The 17,760-nt window shown below is 51.6% G+C and overlaps 1 protein-coding gene across 2 annotated transcripts in view; it reads right to left on the bottom strand.

Annotated features, from left to right (window-relative positions):
- CDH5 (cadherin 5) overlaps positions 1–17,760 on the bottom strand; it is a 33,809-nt gene that overhangs the window by 2,630 nt on the left and 13,419 nt on the right. For both annotated transcript variants that reach the window (XM_004600929.2, XM_055145522.1), the window contains 9 exons: positions 15,136–15,424; positions 14,007–14,123; positions 12,711–12,875; positions 11,619–11,806; positions 10,325–10,575; positions 7,496–7,638; positions 5,743–5,867; positions 5,303–5,411; positions 3,467–3,712 (listed from right to left, as the gene is read on the bottom strand). In XM_004600929.2, coding sequence (XP_004600986.1) covers positions 3,467–3,712; positions 5,303–5,411; positions 5,743–5,867; positions 7,496–7,638; positions 10,325–10,575; positions 11,619–11,806; positions 12,711–12,875; positions 14,007–14,123; positions 15,136–15,424 — 1,633 coding nt within the window. The remainder of the gene's footprint in view (positions 1–3,466; positions 3,713–5,302; positions 5,412–5,742; positions 5,868–7,495; positions 7,639–10,324; positions 10,576–11,618; positions 11,807–12,710; positions 12,876–14,006; positions 14,124–15,135; positions 15,425–17,760) is intronic.

Below are 17,760 nucleotides of genomic sequence, written 5' to 3' on the forward strand. Positions count from 1 at the left end.
GGGGGACAGGCTTCCCCGCCCCACTCCCGTGGTGGAAACAGCCTCTCTCCAGCCCCTGCTGTTTGCATGTGGGCATGGCACTGGGCATATCCTCCTGTGTGCCTAGAGCTGAAGCAATCTCAGAGAAGCCAAGTGACTTGCCCAGATTCCCAGAGACTGCAGGCAGATCGCTGTGGGCCTGCTTGTGGCTTGAGGGGTTCATGAGAGTGGAGCACAGAACTCCTAAAATTAGATTCCCATCATCCCCCTCCCTTCCTTCTAGCGTGGAGTGATTTAACCAACTGCCATGTAAGTAAACTCGGGACACCTGCTCTGTGCCTCGGTTTCCCTATCTATTACAAGGAAAGATGACTGCTTTTAATTGGGTAAGATGGTTCTAAGGTTCGTGCAATTTTTGGTGTGGTGGTGATGCCATTGTGGTTCAAAGGAGAATCTGGGTCTGTTCTCTGCTTAGAGAAGCCCCAGAAGGGCAGGGGCCAGGTGGGCAGCCCCTGGCAGGAAATGCCTGGAGCAGACAATGTGGCCTAGTCCTAGGTCCCGCTCCTGTAGCACCTGGATGCTCTAACTATGGGGCTTCCTCTGGAGGGCAGTTTGGGCCAGGTGAAGTGCAGGAGTCCTGATGCCTCTGGGGGGGTACCCCAACTGTGAGGCGATAGGAATTGGTCCTAAACACTGCCTCCCTGCCCAAGGAGCAAGGCATTCCGGTGATCCTCAAGTGGGACCTCGTGTGACAACATGCCCTTCATCCTCACACTTTCTTCTTATCTCACTCCCTCCTTTCCTGCTGTGGTTTCCCAGGACAACCTCCCAGATGGACGATTTGTACCCCAGTCCTGATCTCAGTGCCTCCTTGCTGAAGAAACCCTTGAAGGGGAAAGAAAACCCTTGGAGAGGAGCTCAGCTCCTAAGTTCTAGAACTTTCCATTTTGTTTGCAAAAGAAGATCTCAATTCATTTTCTTGTTTTCTATAAACAAAGGTCCAGAATAGTGCCATAGGACAATATGTTTTTCTGTAGAAAATGATAAAGTCAAAATTAAAAAAATAAAAATTGAAAGTGGGTCATTAGGACTCAAAGGCCTAATGTTGAGTGTAAATTATTAACAATTCTGCTTTAAATCTCTTTATATTTGCCTGCAAGTAAAGGGAATGGATTAAGGGCACTTCTCTGTCTTATTCTGTGTAACGGGAACAGCTGGTACACCTCTCAGGTCTACATGGAATGTTCCACAATAGGCCTGGCATTAACATTTAAAGCCAGATCTTATGTCAAATACCAAAATTTTCTTTGCATCGCATACTCCACTATCAAATAGCTATCTATCTTCTCCCCACAATGTTTAAGAAACTTATTAGGAATCACAGAATCATTCTTTTGGGGAGAGGAGGAGTTGGATTGTTGTTCTGCCTCCAGCTTCTCACATTGCATGCCCTACTTGGTAAAGATGGCGTACAGAACAAGCTGTTGTATCAAAGTGGCTAAACCTCCATAATGAAGCTCTTCAAGACACTTGAGAATCACTGACCACTCAACTCAGTAAACATTTCATCTTGAAGAGTATGCAGCATGGCTGTGCTCATGAGAAGGGCAAACGAAAGTGCTGTCATTTTCTAGCACAGATGCAATTCGTTTTCTAGCTTCCTGTCTCACACTCCTAGTAAGATTTCTTGTTGTGTTGTCCACTGAGTTAATAGAAGTATCATCATTCATTTTTTGGGAGTATGGAGATCACAAATGGTACTTAGGAGGCTCAGGGACCCCACTGGTGATTTTTTTTGTCACATTGATGATGCTCAGGGGTTATTTTTGGCTTTGTGCTCAGGAATCACTCCTGTGAGATCAGGGGTACATGGGATGACAGGGATCAACTCAGGTCAGCCTTGTGCAAGTGCCCTACCCACTATACTATCACTCTGGCACCACCATTGGAGATTCTTGGCAGCTGGGCCAGTGAATCATTGCAAGGGCTGGAGGAGCCAATTCTGTTCAGGCCCTGTGGTGCTGGAGATTCTCCAGGCTGCCCCAGTGGTTCTCAGGGGCTTCTGGGGCTGCACCAACTGACCTTGAGATTGAACCTGGATCAGTGTATGCTTGGCATGCACCCTAACTGTTATACTATCTCCTGGCCCCTACCCAATATTTTAAGACCAACATTCCTGCTTGTCTCTGTGTAGACCATTATGAAGACTGAGATTATGTATGGTGTCAAAATGGGAGCACTGTGTCATAGAAACCAAATGTGAAATTCACCACAAGCATTCAGTTATTTTACCTCTCACTTGTTTACTTTTGTGTATGGGGGGGCGGGGGAGGAGGCACACCCAGTGTTGTTCAGGGGTTACTGCACTCAGGGATCACTCCTGGCACTACTCGGGGGACTATATGGGATGGCAGGGATCATACTGGGGTCAGCTGTGTGCAAGGCAAGCAATATCTCTCTGGTCCTCTTGTTTGTTTTCTTTTGGGCAATTCCCAATGATGCTCAGTGCTATGGGATGGGGAAGAAATGTTTCTCACTGCAGTGTTGGGCTGTTGGGGGATCATTAGGTGCCAGGGATCAAACCTGGGCATCCTATCCAGTTAAAAATTTAACTCTAGTTGTATCACTCTATTAAAATTTAGACTTCCTGGAGTAGACACCTCAAACTCTACAACTCTACAACAAACTCTACAACACTGATAAACTAGTAGTAGAACACTAGATTGAATGGGATATAATGTAGAAGGCAATCATTCTTGATCAACAAAATATAAACAGAGAAGGCTTAACCTGTAACATTTTAATATTCTCGTATACAAGGACTTAATGGATTCAAGGTGAGATAAAACAGTCCTCACTAACTTCTTCTAAGAAAACATTTTGATCGTTCTTTTAGCCAATTATTGATACCAAGCAATATTAAATAAATTATTGATGTCCTGGTATGGAGTCAGTCATAAGAGATGGTTAGGAAAATTTGAGACAACAGTGGAGGGAAGGTGTAATGGTAGTGTGATTGGTGTTGGGATGCTGAATGCCTGTAACAAATCATCATGAACAACTTTGTAAACTACAGTGTTTATGTGAAGTATAAGGTGGAAACTTGGAATATATAAATAAATGGGAAGAAATATCTGAGCATCCTAAATATGAAGCTTTCATGCTAGCCCTTTGCCCCATCTCCCTGGTCCTATATAGGGAGGTAAAAAGGCCTTGTGGTAAAAAGGCAGGTGGCAGAGAAGTTAGGGCAAATTTACCAGATATGGGGCCTGGCCCACAGTAAGTGCTAAAAATATCTAAGTTCAATGATATATATCACATATAAGGTGAGAGAGGGGCCTTGAGCCCTGTTCCCAGACCCCCCACATCCTCCCCATCCCTCCAGGTCCCCAGCGAGCCACACCTCACCCATCTGTGTCTGAGTGGGACCCTGAGGCCATGGGGGTCAGGGATCCCCCCAACCATCACCCATAGTGTCCCCACTGACCTGTGATGGTGAGGATGCAGAGGAAGATGGCCACCAGGGCCTGGATGCTGACGCCCACCTGGGCCGCTGGCCCCTCGCAGAAGGTGAACTCGCCGTACTCATTGCACTTGCACACAGCCACGGCCAGTGTGCTGGTGCCTGTGAGGCTTGGCCGACCGTTGTCTGAGATGACCACGGGCAGCAAGTGGACCTTGGTTCGCTCCCGGTCAAACTGCCCATACTTGACGGTGATATTAGCTGTGTTATCTGCAAACATCCAAGCCTCAGTGTCAGGCTCTGCTGCTGCCCTGAGTCCCCGTCCCCTAGTTCATCTTAGTTGGGTGACCCGCCTCCTCCAGGGAGCTTTCCTTGACTGTGCCAGCCCCCTATGGAGCTTTTCTGGCCTTTGTAGCCCCCAGGCATGGTCATGTTGACAGGGGGAGTGTGGCTCCAGAGAAGGGATATTTTGGGTGGTGGCTCTCATCTAGCCTCTGAGAATGACCAGACGAGAATCTCAAGTCCTTGTCAGGAACCCTTTCTTCCTCTATAATCCCACTCTAATAACAGGAATGCTTGGTTTCAAGTTTCCACCAGCAAGCAGGAGAGAAAAGTTACATTTTCAAACTCCGTGAGCGTTGGACTAACTTCTGAAACTGTATCTGCCATCTCTGAAAGTTTGGCCTATTATAAACACCACGTTCATCTCCGCTGGGTGGATGCAGAGGAAATGATGACATGTCATCGAGAATTTCCTGGGCAGGTTGGAACCGGCGCTAAGCTTCTGCCTAAATACGGGCTCTGGCTCCCAGCTCCTAGGAGACCTTGATGCTGATGGCCAGTGACTTCCTGCTTCAGGATTCATCAGCCCTGCAGTACTGGTCAGCCCGCCCCCCCCCCCCCCAGCAGAGAAGCAGAAAGCAAAGGAAAGCACTTTTTAATTTTATTTTTGTTTTTTTTTGGCCACACCCGGTGATGTTCAGGGTTATTCCTGGCGGTGCACAGGGAACCCTGTGGGATACTGGGGATAGAAATGGGTTGGCCGTGCGCAAGGCAAGTGCCCTACCTCCTATACTATCACTCTCGCTCCCCATCAGAGGCTCTTCAAGGACAGCCTGTGGCTGATACCTGGGTTTCTGCCCCCTCCCATTGCCTCAGGGACCCCACTCCCACTCCCAAACCTTCCTGCTTCTGCACAGAGATTATCTTTCCTCTCCAGATTGCTAATCAGGGACAAGCATGGATTTCCCCCATGAACAGACGAAGAATTCCCCCATGGTCTCTGCGGAGACCAAAATACTCCTATTTCCCTGAGGAAGCCTGTCTGCTATTGGCTGAATTCAAACAAGACGGCATCCTCCTTTCTCACAGCAACATACTCATCCGAAGCTCTGATTGGCCACAATTGAAACGACAGGACTTTCTGGGCTGTGATTGGTAGAGTCGATCCCATCCCCAGGACTGCCTGGGACTCAAGAAGTCTGTGTAGGCAAGTTAAGCTGTTGCGTGCTGGGAACTTTGGATTTTGCATTTCCGGTTTTGGTTCTTTGGGAGCGACTCAAAGTGCCAGGACACAGGATCAGCTGTGCTGAGCAGAGATCAGGAGTGGGAAGGAACCCCTTTCGAGGTTGTGGAGGCAACTGTCTGCACCCCCATTGGTTCTCTCCTCCCTGACCCGAGAATCTTGGGGTGATTGGCAGGTGGTGGGGATCTGGCAGTTTGGTCAGGGGCTCTGGTTTATGAGAGTTTGACTGGAAAATCCCAGGGACGGGCAGCCCCCGTTTCACTGCCTTGCTCCAGACTCAAATGAGCACCCCCCTCCCCTGCCAAGAGCCAGGCTGACAGATGGATAATCCTCACCGCGGTTGTCCGTGAGGGTGAAGTTGCTGTCCTCGGTGCTCAGGGAGAACCGGAACTTCACGTCCCGTGGCGTAATATCTCTATCGATGGCTGAGATCCGCACCACCAGCTGGAGTGTGGAAAATTGGCAATGGTCAGTGGCAGAAAGCCAGACTCCACGACATGACCCTGGCTGCTTTTCACCTACAATGTTAACTTAAATGGTCCTCCCAAAGTCCCTCTTCCTACCATCTCCTCCCTTGCCAATTGACATGCCCCATGGTCTTTCTGATCCTCAGTTTCTCCATCTGTAAAATGGGAACAACAGTTCTTCCTCAGGGTGTCGTGCAGGATACCTGAAGCGCAGTGGACCTCTGGCTGTGGTCGGGAGATGCTGACCTTCAGATGCTGACTCTGGGATGTATGGTGCTACCTTGCCCTTTCCCCTGAGCCAGACTCACCTTGCCTTGCTCGGAGTTCTCGCACACTTTGGGCTCATAGGGCTGGGCAAACTCTGGGGCATTGTCGTTCTCATCCAAAACTTCAATATGGACCTGCACAATGGATTCTTTGCCCGTGGGGGTCCCTATAGGGGAAAAGGCTGGTCACCACCTGAGCAGAAGGTAGGGGTATAGGGATGGGAGGGCCCTTTGGATAGGGGCTGTGCATCTCTGGGGATGGGTGAAATGAGGGAAAGAGAAAAGGGATAAAACTTCATGCACAAGGATGTTTACTAAAGAATGATTTACCAGAATCCAAAAAATAAACAGCCTAAACAAATCAGAAGTTTAAATTAATTTAATCCAGCATTTTCATTACTGAATAATTTAGTAATTTTAAGTAATTATTTAATATAGATACAATACTTAATTAAAAAGCAATTTTAAGAAAAACAACCTAAATAAAATTGGGATTAATAAATTATACCACTTTAGGAAAAGACAGTATGTGGCCATTTAGAGTGCCCTTGTAAATTTGAAGGGGTTACTTTTGTTTGTTTGTTTGCGTTTTGTGGCAGGCATATACCTGGTAGTGTTCTGGGGTGCTTTGGCTTGGTGCTCAAGAAATCACGTGGTGCTGGACTGATAGCACAGCGGGTAGGGCATTTGCCTTGCATGCGGCCGACCCGGGTTCAATTCCCAGCATCCCATATGGTCTCCTGAGCACTGCCAGGGGTAATTCCTGAGTGGAGAACCAGGAGTGACCCCTGTGCATCGCCAGGTGTGACCCAAAAAGCAAAAAAAAAAAAAAAAGAAATCATGTGGTATCAGGACTGGGGCCTCCCATGTGCAAAGCCCATTGACCTGTCTCCTCCTCTGTACTCCAGTTTTAATGCAGTTTAAAAAAGACACTTTGGGGGGCTGGAGTAATAGCACAGTGGGTAGGGCATTTGCCTTGCACGGGGCCAACCCGGGTTCGATTCCCAGCATCCCATATAGTCCTCCAAGCACCGCCAGGAGGAATTCCTGAGTGCAGAGCCAGGAGTAACCCCTGAGCATCACCAGGTATGATCCAAAAAGAAAACAAAAAGACATTTTGGCACCACAAAAAATGGTTCTGGAATAAGGATAAGTAAAAATTCAGAATACGACTTTGACACAAGTATTATTGTGTCACTCATATAAAATATGTATTAAAAGAGACTTCAGAACATATACTGAAGTGGTAATAGTGGGGCTGGAGAGAGAACACAGAAGGTAGGGTGTTTGCTTTGCATGCAGCCAACCTGGGTTTGATCCCTGGCACCCCATATAATCCCCTGAGCACTGCCAGGAGTGATACCTGATTGCAGAGCCCTGAGCACCACCGGATGTGGCCCAATGCCTGTACCCCCCAAAAAAATTAAATTAAAAAATGAAGGGCTAATAGTAATTATCTCTGTACAATGGGGTCATAGGGGTATGATTTTCTTTTCCTTTGCTGTGTTTTCCATTTTGTATTATAATTTATTTTTCATATTTTAAGGGTTCCTAAACAATGCTTAGGAGCCTGGGGGCCACTCCCAGTGACACTCAGACAACTGGGGCTACTAAAGGTTTCTGATAAAGCTCCACATGCCTGGGGTGCTCGGACCCTGTATCACCAGGGGGTGGCTAGACCCACAGACTCTGTCACCCTGGGCATTATTAGAGGAGTAGAATGTTGGGTCCCAGCTCCAGACAGAGGCACCCCAGGAGAAGGAGACAAGCCGTGTCCCTGGCCGGGGCTACTCACCACGGGAATCCAGCTCTTTGGCCTCCACGGTCAGGTTGTACCAAGGGTACATTTCTCGGTCCAGTTCTTTCTCATTGTAAATGTTGCCTTGCTTGCTTATCCGGAAGAACTGGCCCTTGTCACTGTTCTTGCGGATGGAGTATCTGCCCAGAGGGGAGAGAGACTGGTGGTTTTCATGGTGCTCTTACGGGCGCCCAGTCGTCTCACCAGGACACAATGAGGCCCATGATTCTTGGTCCCTGCCTCCCCCCTGGTCCTAAGCTGTCATCCAGATGGGTGCAGAGACAGCCCCTTTGGGATGAGGTAAGAAGTGACTGAAAGGAAATTCATTTTGTGACCAAATAATCTGGAAAGTTTTTCCAGAAATAGGGGCCGGAGTGATAGCACAGCGGGTAGGGCGTTTGCCTTGCATGCGGCTGACCCGGGTTCGATCCCCGGCATCCCATATGGTCCCCCAAGCACCGCCAGTAGTAATTCCTGAGTGCAGAGCCAGGAGTAACCCCTGAGCATCGCTGGGTGTGACCCAAAAAGCAAAAAAAAAAAAAAGTTTTTCCAGAAATAAAGTAAAAAAAAATACGAAAAGCTGAGAAGAAAAAAATCCGCATAATATCATATAATAGTCTTAGTAATAGTAAACATTAACATATTAAAAAATTAAACATTTAAAAATATTTTTCTGCAATATAGACATTTACTTCTACCAAGGAAACTACACAACAAAAAGAACAGGAGACATAGCAAAAGACGTGATGAAGGAAAACTTCCCTGACCTGAAAGAAGCCTACAATTGCAGATCAAAAGATGTCATTGATACCAGGCATATTTTATCTTATTTATTTATTTATTTATTTTGGGGGGTCATACCTGGCAGTACTTTGGGCTTACTGTACTCAGAGATCACTCCTGGTGGGACTTGGGGTACCATACAAGGAGCCCTGTATGAATTGATTGTATGAAGAGATGGATTGAACCCTGTTTGTGTGCAAGACAAACACCCTATCTACAGTCTTATTTCTTGGCCCTCAATATCAGGCATTTAAAAAATCATCAATATTTATGAATATGCAATATTTTGAATTTTGGGTTTAGACAAAGAAGCTGAAAGGAGTTTTCAGAAAAGTAACTCTGGACATGCCCAGAGAGGACACTGGTAAGTTGCACATAGCCAACTTGGGTTTGATTCTGGTACCACAGATGGCCCCTTGATCAAGAATAAGCCTTGAGCACTGCTGGTTATGGTCCCCAAACCACTACCATCACCACAACAACTCCAGACAGTCTCCAGTTCTTGTTTGCAGCCTCGTAGACTCTCTCCATGCCGTTCAGTATCAGCGGCCACCACAGACATCTGTTGGGCTCCTGCAGGCTCCCCTGTGCCCTTTTCCTCCACAGTCCCCATCCTTATAAGCCACTGTTATCACAGTGAATCTTGCAAAGAACAGTTTAAAACAAAACAAAACAGAAACTCAAGAAAATGGCCTTTCCCCAAAGGAGGGAGGAGAAAAATAATGATGATGAAGATGATGATGGTAGCAGCAGAGGAAAGTTATCGTGCCATAGAAAAAGGGAAAGAAGGCCACCACACTGCCAGCAAAGGAGGTGATGGTTTCCCCAACAAAAAGAGGGTGCTGTGGCCACACCAGTCAAGAAAACACTTGTCACCCCAAGTACAAAGGCCATCAGCACGGGCAGCTGTGATACCAGCCAGAGAAGCAGCAACAACTACAGGGAAAGAGCTGGTCATGGCGTCTGGGAAGAAGGGATTGGCCACCCAGCCCAGGGGCCAGAGGAAGGAAAGAAAACCTAGAAGGAAGACAGGGATGAGAGACAAGAGGTGACAGGGGAGAGGGGGAGGATAAACTTTAGCCTCAGTGATGGAATCTGCCTCTGCCTCACATGATGATGAGGAGGAGGAGAGGGAAGGTGAAGATGGCTGAAGCAGAAGCTATGGATGCTGCACCAGCCAAACAAAGTTCCGGGGCTGGAGAGCACAGTGGGCAGTGGTGAGAGCACAGTGGCAGGGCACTTGTCTTGCACATAGCTGACCTAGCTCCATTCCCTGCACCCCATGTGGTCATATGGTCCCTGGAGTAAGTTCTAAGCACCACTAGGTGTGCCCCAAAACAAATTATAAAAAAAGAGGGTCCAGAGGGTACAGCAGGTAAGGAGCTTGCACCTGCAATGCTGTTCCTCTGTTTGTTTTATTGTTTGCTTTTTTGTGTTTTGCCTTTTGAGTCACACCCAGGAATGCTCAGGGGTTACTCCTGGATCTGCACTTAGGAATTACTCCTGGCGGTGCTTGGGGGACCATATGGGATGCTGGGCATCAAACTCAGGTTGGCCGAATGCAAGGCAAAATACCCCACCTGCTGTTTTCTTGCTCAGCCCCCCAAAGCTGTTCTTCTTCTTTTTTTTTATTTTTGGATCACACCTGGCGATGCACAGTGGTTACTCCTGGGTCTGCACTCAGGAATTACCCTTGGCGGTGCTCAGTGGACCCTATGGGATTCTGGGATTCGAACCCGGGTTGGCCACATGCAGGGCAAATGCCCTACCCGCTGTGCTATCGCTCCAGCCCCCAAAGCTGTTCTTCTGAAGGCCAAGAGAAAGTCCGAGGAGGATGAGGACAAGGAGGAGGAGCCTGTCGTGGACACACCCAGGAAACAAAAGAGGAAGAGGGTCAAAGCACAGAGTGGACGGCAGGAGACCAATTCCTATGTGCAGGCAATCCAAATTCCCAAGCCCTGGTCTCAGACCAGCAGGACCAGTCTGCCCACCAGCCTCGTCCTGACTACCCCATCCTCTGTCCCCTGGCCCTTTCCCGCTTACCCAATGTTCAGCTTTGCAGCGTCAGGGTCTACAGCCAGCACGGAACCCACCAGAGGCTTTTTCTTGTTCTCTGGAAGCTGGAAATGGTAGAAGGGCTGCTGGAAGACAGGGGGCTCGTCCACGTCAGTGACGCTGATGACGACGCGGGCGATGTTTTTGGTGGGGTTGCTGCTGAGGTAGCGGAGATTGATGGTGGGGTCCGTGGCCTCGATGGTGAAGCTGTACTGTCGGATGCGCTCGTAGTCCAGGGGCTGTGGCAGGGGAAAACGGGGCGAAGGGTGAGCCCAGCCCTGCACTGACCCCTGCAGGTCAGGGCTGGGAGAACACCTACTCGCAGGTGAGGGATCTGAAACCCAGAGCTGTTTTCCAAGGTCGTAAGGAGGAGAAGCACTGGGCATGGCTGCCCATCTCCATGCACCCACAGGGCTGCCTTCCTCTCCCTGGCTCTGCGTCTGGCTCTGTCCCAAGTATTTGAGGACACAATGGCTTTGTCACAGTCCTGCTCCTGGGGGATCCCAGACTAGTGGTCCTATCTGTTCGTCTTGGAGGATGAGGCTTTTCCTCCAGCCTTTGTTCTGACGCTGCCCCCACCTTGCCCGCACAGTAGCATGTCCCTTACCCTCTGGTAAGTCCATCCCTGGGCAAGAACATGTCCCTGCCACCCAGCCCAACCCAATCCTCTCTTTTCGGGCGGCAGCACCACATGCACCCACTTCTCTTCTTGTTCATGTGTCCACCTGCTCCATGCTGTGGCACTGTGACAACTGTCTTGGCCCCCTGGACACTGGGGAGAGGGACCTGAAGGGAGGTCAGGCTGGGCACAGTGCTCTGGGGTGTTCTGTCCAGGACTTCCAGTGCACTTGCAGGAGTTGCCACCCCTTGATTCAGGGAACAGAAGCTGCTGGCACCCCACATGCCTGGGGCTCTGTCTCCTTATCTGCCTCTTACTGTGCCAGCCTGCAGCCTCAGCGCAGCCTCAGTGCTGTGTCTCTGAGCCTCAGTCCTCACTGGCCCTGAGGTCGCCCCTCTCTGCACTGTGTCTCCCCTCTCTGCTCCTCAGATTCTTGGGTTCACCTCCTTACTCCCTAACCCTTGTATCTGCATTTGCCCAGGGATTCCCTTGTCTAAGGCCTCCCGCCTTCCTCCCCTGGCTCCCCTTCCCCATCTCCAGGATCCCTATCACTGACTCCGCACCCCCAGAACGTGCATCTCTGATGGGCTGTCACCCAGGACCTGCCCCTGGGTGTTGGAGCCCCAGAGCCCTGTCTGGGGCCTTCCCCGCTGACCCCCACACCTTCATGGGCTTGATGATGCCCTCGTTGCGGCTGGAGTCTGTCTCGATGGTGAAGGTGTCCCTGTACTCGCCCTGCACGATGCTGTACTTGGTCATCCGGTTCTGGGGCTCATCGGGGTCCTCCACGAACAGGGAGCCCAGGGAGCTGCCCACACGGATGTCTTCGGGCACGGTGAAGGTGTACTTGCCTGATGCCAAGGGGGGGACCCAAGAACAGGGGTTAGTGAGACAGACCAGTGCTGTGTTTCCGATGACCCAAATACACTCGGGAACAGGAAATAATAATAATGATAGAGTGATAATGTCTGGAATTTGGGGTCCCACGGCAGAGGCTCTGTTCTCTCTGTCCTCCCAACTCTCCAGCTGGGCACTTCCTGTAGGCCACGCGTTCTTTGAAGTGGGGAGCATGTCCAGCAGTGATCAGGGGGGCAGGCAGAGACAGAGATGGACCCTGGGGCCCCACTGCCAAGCATGCACCCCAGCCCTTTGAGCTGTTGCTCCCGTCCTGCCAGGCACTTTGCCAGTGTGGGTTCCAGGAGTGACATGTGTGGTCTCCAGGAGCTGGCAGCCCACCCCGAAGGGAAAGTGTGTGTAGAAACCCAGCACTGGTGGTGCCACCCCCTATGTTGCCAGACATCCGTAGGGTGGGGGTGGGGAGCCTGGAGCTTTGCTATGCCCCACCCTCGCTCAGGGGTACTCTCCTGAGTCCATGGGAATGTGGGGTACATGGGATGCATCCTCTCTGGTCATGTGGGCACACAGCAGGGAGTGCTGCTTCCCCTGACCTGGAGGGGCATGATGGGAGGTGCAGGCAGGTGACCTCAAGAATGTGTATAAGGAGGGGCTGGAGTGATAGCACAGTGGGTAGGGCATTTGCTTTGTATGCGGCCGACCCGGGTTTGATTCCCAGCATCCCATATGGTCTCCCGAGTACTGCCAGGAGTGATTCCTGAATGCAGAGCCAGGAGTAACCCCTGTGCATTGCCGGGTGTGACCCAAAAAGAAAAAAAAAAAAAGAATGTGTATAGGGAGAGGACAGGTCCCTTCCCCGCACCCAGACCCCCCAGACCCCTGACCCCGTGGAGAGCTCACTCTGGGTGAAGATGGGGAAGTTGTCGTTGATGTCCTTCAACGTGATCACCACAGTGGCCGTGCCGGACTCCCCCCGGAGGCCATGGGCGTCCCTGGCTTCCACCACCACCTCGTATCGGGCCTGCTCCTCTCGGTCCAAGTTTTTGGTGGTCGTGAAAATGAGTCCTGCGAAAAGGAGGCCATCAGGGGCTGGGTCTCGGGAAACTCAGCCCAACTCACCCCTGACACCCCGTCTTAAAGCTCCCCCGGGACCCTGCTGTGGAGGGGCTGGGGCAGGCCGTAAGAGTTGGTGCCAGGAGAAGTCTCTGGTGCCTTGTTCTGGGGAGGAGCCAGAGGGCTGCCGGGCGCAGAGTGTCCAGGGCCAGGGGCAGGAGGACACCCGCCTTGGTGCATCCTGGGGTGCGGCTGGGTCTGCTGAGAGCTGGCCAGTCTGAAGGACAGTGTGCCCTGCTCTGACCAGCAAGACGGCTGCCGGCTCCTGAGATGCAGCCCTTAAATTCATCGGTTATTTTCCACAGGGGCCGTGCAGAGTGATGCTCCTGTGAGAGAATCCTAGGGCCACTGCCACCAGCATGCGTGACAGCTCTGCTGATTCGTGCTCAGGCCAGACAGTGCCCAGGAGTTGCTAGGTCTATATCTGCTGGTGCTCAGTTGCGGGGAGTGGGGGAAGGGCAGAGGGTGGCAAGATATGGAGCTCGGGGCCTCCTGCGTTTGCTCTACTACATGTGTTGTCCCTGGCCCCTGCGCAGGCTCTAAAGTCTCATCAGTGGATCCCTGTCATGGGCCTGTTTTCTCGAGACCCACGCTGATTCAGACATCACAGCTCACGCCAGGCCAGCGGGGCCCAGGGCTGACTCCCAACGCTGTACTCGGGGGCTGCTCCTGCAGTGCTTATAGGATCATAGGTGGTGCTAGGCACCAATCTGGGTCAACCACATGCTTGGTGAGGGCCTCAACTTCTATGCTGTCTCTGCAGCCCTCTGTCCCCCCACAGTCTCAGGCTGAGGCTGGTTGGCTTTGGCCAGGGGCTCCAGAGGGTGCAGGAGCAGAGCTGGACCGGACACCCTCCCTGCCTGGGCCCTTCTCCTGATATGCCAACTGCATTCTTCCTTCCCTGTTGGGGTCCTGATGCTGTTCCCTCAAGGCCCTACTTCCTCTGTCATCTGCAGCCACTTGTGAGGGGCAGCCACCAGCCCAGGGCACTGTGGTTCAGGGTGAGGTCTCCTGTCTTTGGCCCCTGCCCTGGGAATGTCCCCTCCCCTCCAGCCCAGGTGGCCATGGGGCCGTGTCACATACCGCTGTTGTCGATGGCAAAGTATTCTTCTCCTTTGAGGACCTGGTACATGACAGAGGCGTGATCCCCCACTGTGGGGTCATCGGCGTCCACTGCGGTCAGACGGATCACTGAGGTCCCTGCAGAGAATCCAGGGGTGCTGCCATGTGAAGCCCCGCCCCTGTCCCAGTCCCACACCAGGGCAGAGAGGGGGCTAGGCCGAGACCTTTCTCAAGAGCCTGTGTGTGTGTGGGGGGGTCTCTGTGGGGAGTGGGGAGCCCAGGCAAGGCCGAGAGGAGGGCAGGGCTGCTGCTCCTTCTGGCAGGGAGGCTTGGAGTCAAAGGGTCCCCTGGAGGTGGGGTTCAGCTCTTCCCCACATGCTCCATGCTCCCCTTTCTCAGCAGGAAGCTCTGGTCCCGAGGAGCCTTGGGGGAGAGGCAAGGAAGGAACTGATCTAGCACCTTCTGGATGCTAGGAGAGAATCAAAGGAGACTGGGGTCTGGCTGGTGGCACTTGTGGGGTGAAGCCCTGACCCCTCTCCTGCACCAACACTAGATAGGACGTTCCTCGCCCTGGCGGCAGGGCGGGCATGCTGGTTGCACTCTCTGTGCTTGGGGGCCTGTCTCGAGAGCCAGAGCTGGGGGTGCGGGTTTCATCTAAGTTATGGCCACACACGCCAGTGTGTGTGTGAAAGAAGAACCAGAGAAGAATCTCTATTGGGTCTCTGCTGTGCAGGCTCAGTGGGATATGGGTCAGGCCCAGTCAGCCTTGGTCCAGGGTTGGGGTTAGTTCTACATTAAGGTTGTGACTCGGGCCGGGCTGACGCTGGGACTCTTTCAGAGCCGAGATGCAGGGACTAGAATTTCTTTTTTTTTTAATTTAATTTTTTGGGATTTTTGAGTAAAACCCAGTGATGCTCAGGGGTTACTCCTGACTCTGCACTCAGGAATTACTTCTGCTAGTGCACGAGGGACCATATGGGATGCTGGGATGCTGCATGCAAGGGAAATGCCCTAACCCTGCTCCAGGGACCAGAATTTCTAACAAGCCATCTAAATTAACAGAAAGGGCCCCCCACTTCTCAATCCTGGCCCCAGCAGAGAAGTGGATAGGTTGGGTGCCTCCAGACTGAGGTTGCTTGGGGGCACGCACCCACAGCTGACATCTCAGGCACCGAGGCGTTGAACACTTGGCGTGTGAACACCGGCCAGTTGTCGTTGATGTCATGGACCTTGATGGTGAAACTGGAGGGTGACTCTAGGTTCTTGTTGGTGTCCTTGTCCACTATCAGGGCGGTGAGGTGGTACTCAGACACCTTCTCCCTGTCCAGCCTCTCAAAGGCGTACACGTCGCCCGTGTTCGCATCCACCTTGAAGACCTTGTCGGCAGCGTCTCCCCTGAGCACATACTTGGCGTTCTTGCGATTCACACTTGACTTGATCTAGGAGAGGAGAGATCAGGAGGGCTGTGTGTGGGACACATATGTGCACACACATGCCTGTGTATGTTCATGTGTGTGCATATACATGTATTCCTCTGCATGCATGTCGGGTGCAGGCCAGCTATCTTAAATGTGACATTGTGGGTTTTTTTGTTGTTGTTGTTTCTTTGTGCTTCTGTTTTTTGGGCCACACCCTGAGGGGCTCAGGGGTTGCTTCTGCAATCAGTGATTCCTCCTGGTGTGCTTTGAGGGGGACCATCTGGGATGCCGGGGATTGAACTCAGGTTGGCCACGTGCAAGGCAAATGCCCCTAGCGCTTTCTTATTGCTCCAGCCCTGATGTGATTTTATTTTTATTTTTTGCCTCACAAGCTATTCTCAGAGGGCCTGGGGGCCACTTAGAACAGCTTGAGATCAAGCTGTTGATCCCTGGTTCAGTATGAGCTGCTGGGACCCTGCCTGGTGGAGAGCAGCAGGCCTGCACCCAGCAGTGCTCAGGCTGTTGTGGAGTGTGGGGTTTGAGCACAGCGTGCAGTGCTGTCTCCCGACCTCTGTGATTCCACACAATTTTTAGCATCCTAAGGAGCAAGATGTGGGACATCATCTATGTGTGATGACTTGCTAAGTTCCAGCCTTTCATCCTGCCAGTTCCCAGTGTCCAAGGCTGTTGGAAGGGTGTGAGGCTGAGCGCTGCACTTTATTTATTTATTTATTTATTTTGCTTTTTGGGTCACATCCAGCGATGCTCAGGGGTTACTCCTGGCTTTGCACTCAGGAATTACTCCTAGCAGTGCTTGGGGGACCACATGGGATGCCGGGGATCGAACCCGGGTCGGCCACGTGCAAGGCAAACGCCCTACCCGCTGTGCTGTCGCTCCGGCCCCCTGAGCGCTGCACTTAGCCCTCTAGAGACTTTCATGTTGCATGTGGAGCCTGGGGAACAAAATCATGTTTCGCTCATGTAACACTTTCCAAGATGGTCGGGTGCTCAAAGAGAAGCTCAGTGGAAACGTGTCTAAGCTGCAAGTCTACAGACTTGGGGGGCGGCGGATTGCATACTGCAGCTCTTCTTGTCAGGGTTCGAAGCCTCAGGGACTCTGAGCAAAGGACAGGGGAGCAAGAGCCTTGAGTGAAGGGAGTTGGTGCAGAGGAATTAGAAAGTGGAGAAAATCGGGGCGAGGGAGTGAGGGGAGAGAGGGAGAGAGACAGGGAGGGAAGAGAAGGGAGGTGAGAGAGAGAATGAATGCTGGGCTGTGGTGAGGTGAGAAGCCAGAGGCCAGAGGCTAGAGGAGAGGTTGAAGGAGAGAAAGTGGAGACAGAGGGAAAGAGCCCCTGGACTTGGAGAGTGGGGAGGAAGCTGGAGGAGGAGCAGGACTATGGGGTGTTTGTCGGGGAAGCCGGTGCTCCAGTGGCAGGGCACTGTGATGGCCAGGACACACGGACAGCAGGGAGCAGGAACAGGGCTGGGGTGCTGCTTCTCGAATATCTGAGAGGGGGGAGTCTCTGGCACTGGGAGTGGTGGGTGTGGGGAGGGTGCCCCAGCCTGTGTCTGGGTGTGTGTGTAGGGGGAGGTAGTGCACGGGGAGTGAGGGGCAGGAGATTCATTCTGATATAAGTTCCTCTGGCCCTCACATGTTTCTACTATGGAAACTTTTTTGACTGCTAGAAAGAGTAGAAGATGCAGCTCCCCAAGGACTCACCCACTCACGCCAGCGACCTGTGTGCTTTAGTGGGACATCAGGGCAGTTTCATTCACACCCTGACTGACCACCCATTTCCCTTGGGTTTCACCTAATGCTCTTTCTCTGTCCCAGAGTCCTCAGTGTCCCCCAGATTCCCATGACCACCTGCTCTAGCCAGAGTTTCATTTTCTACTTCTCTCTTTCTCTCTCTCTCCTTTCTTTCTCTCTTTCTCTCTCTCCTTCCTTCCTTCCTTCCTTCCTTCCTTCCTTTCTTTCTTTCTTTCTTTCTTTCTTTCTTTCTTTCTTTCTTTCTTTCTTTCTTTCTTTCTTTCTTTCTTTCTTTCTTTCTTTCTTTCTTTCTTTCTTTCTTTCTTTCTTTCTTTCTTTCTCTTTGCTTTTTGGGTCACACCTCATGATGCACAGGGGTTACTCCTGGCTCTGCACTCAGTAATTACTCCTGGCATGCTCAGAGGACCATATGGGATGCTGGGAATTGAACCTGAGTCAGCCTCGTGCAAGGCAAACACCCTACCCACTGTGCTATCGCTTCAGCCCCTAGCCACTGAGTTTCTTTGCGTCTGGCCAGATGCCATTTTCTGGGAGCTGACGGCTCTGTCATTGGAGCCCCCCCTCCTGGAAACCTGCATTTCCCCTC

The sequence above is a fragment of the Sorex araneus genome, chromosome 8, assembly GCF_027595985.1.
Source record: "Sorex araneus isolate mSorAra2 chromosome 8, mSorAra2.pri, whole genome shotgun sequence".
Lineage (NCBI taxonomy): Eukaryota > Metazoa > Chordata > Mammalia > Eulipotyphla > Soricidae > Sorex > Sorex araneus.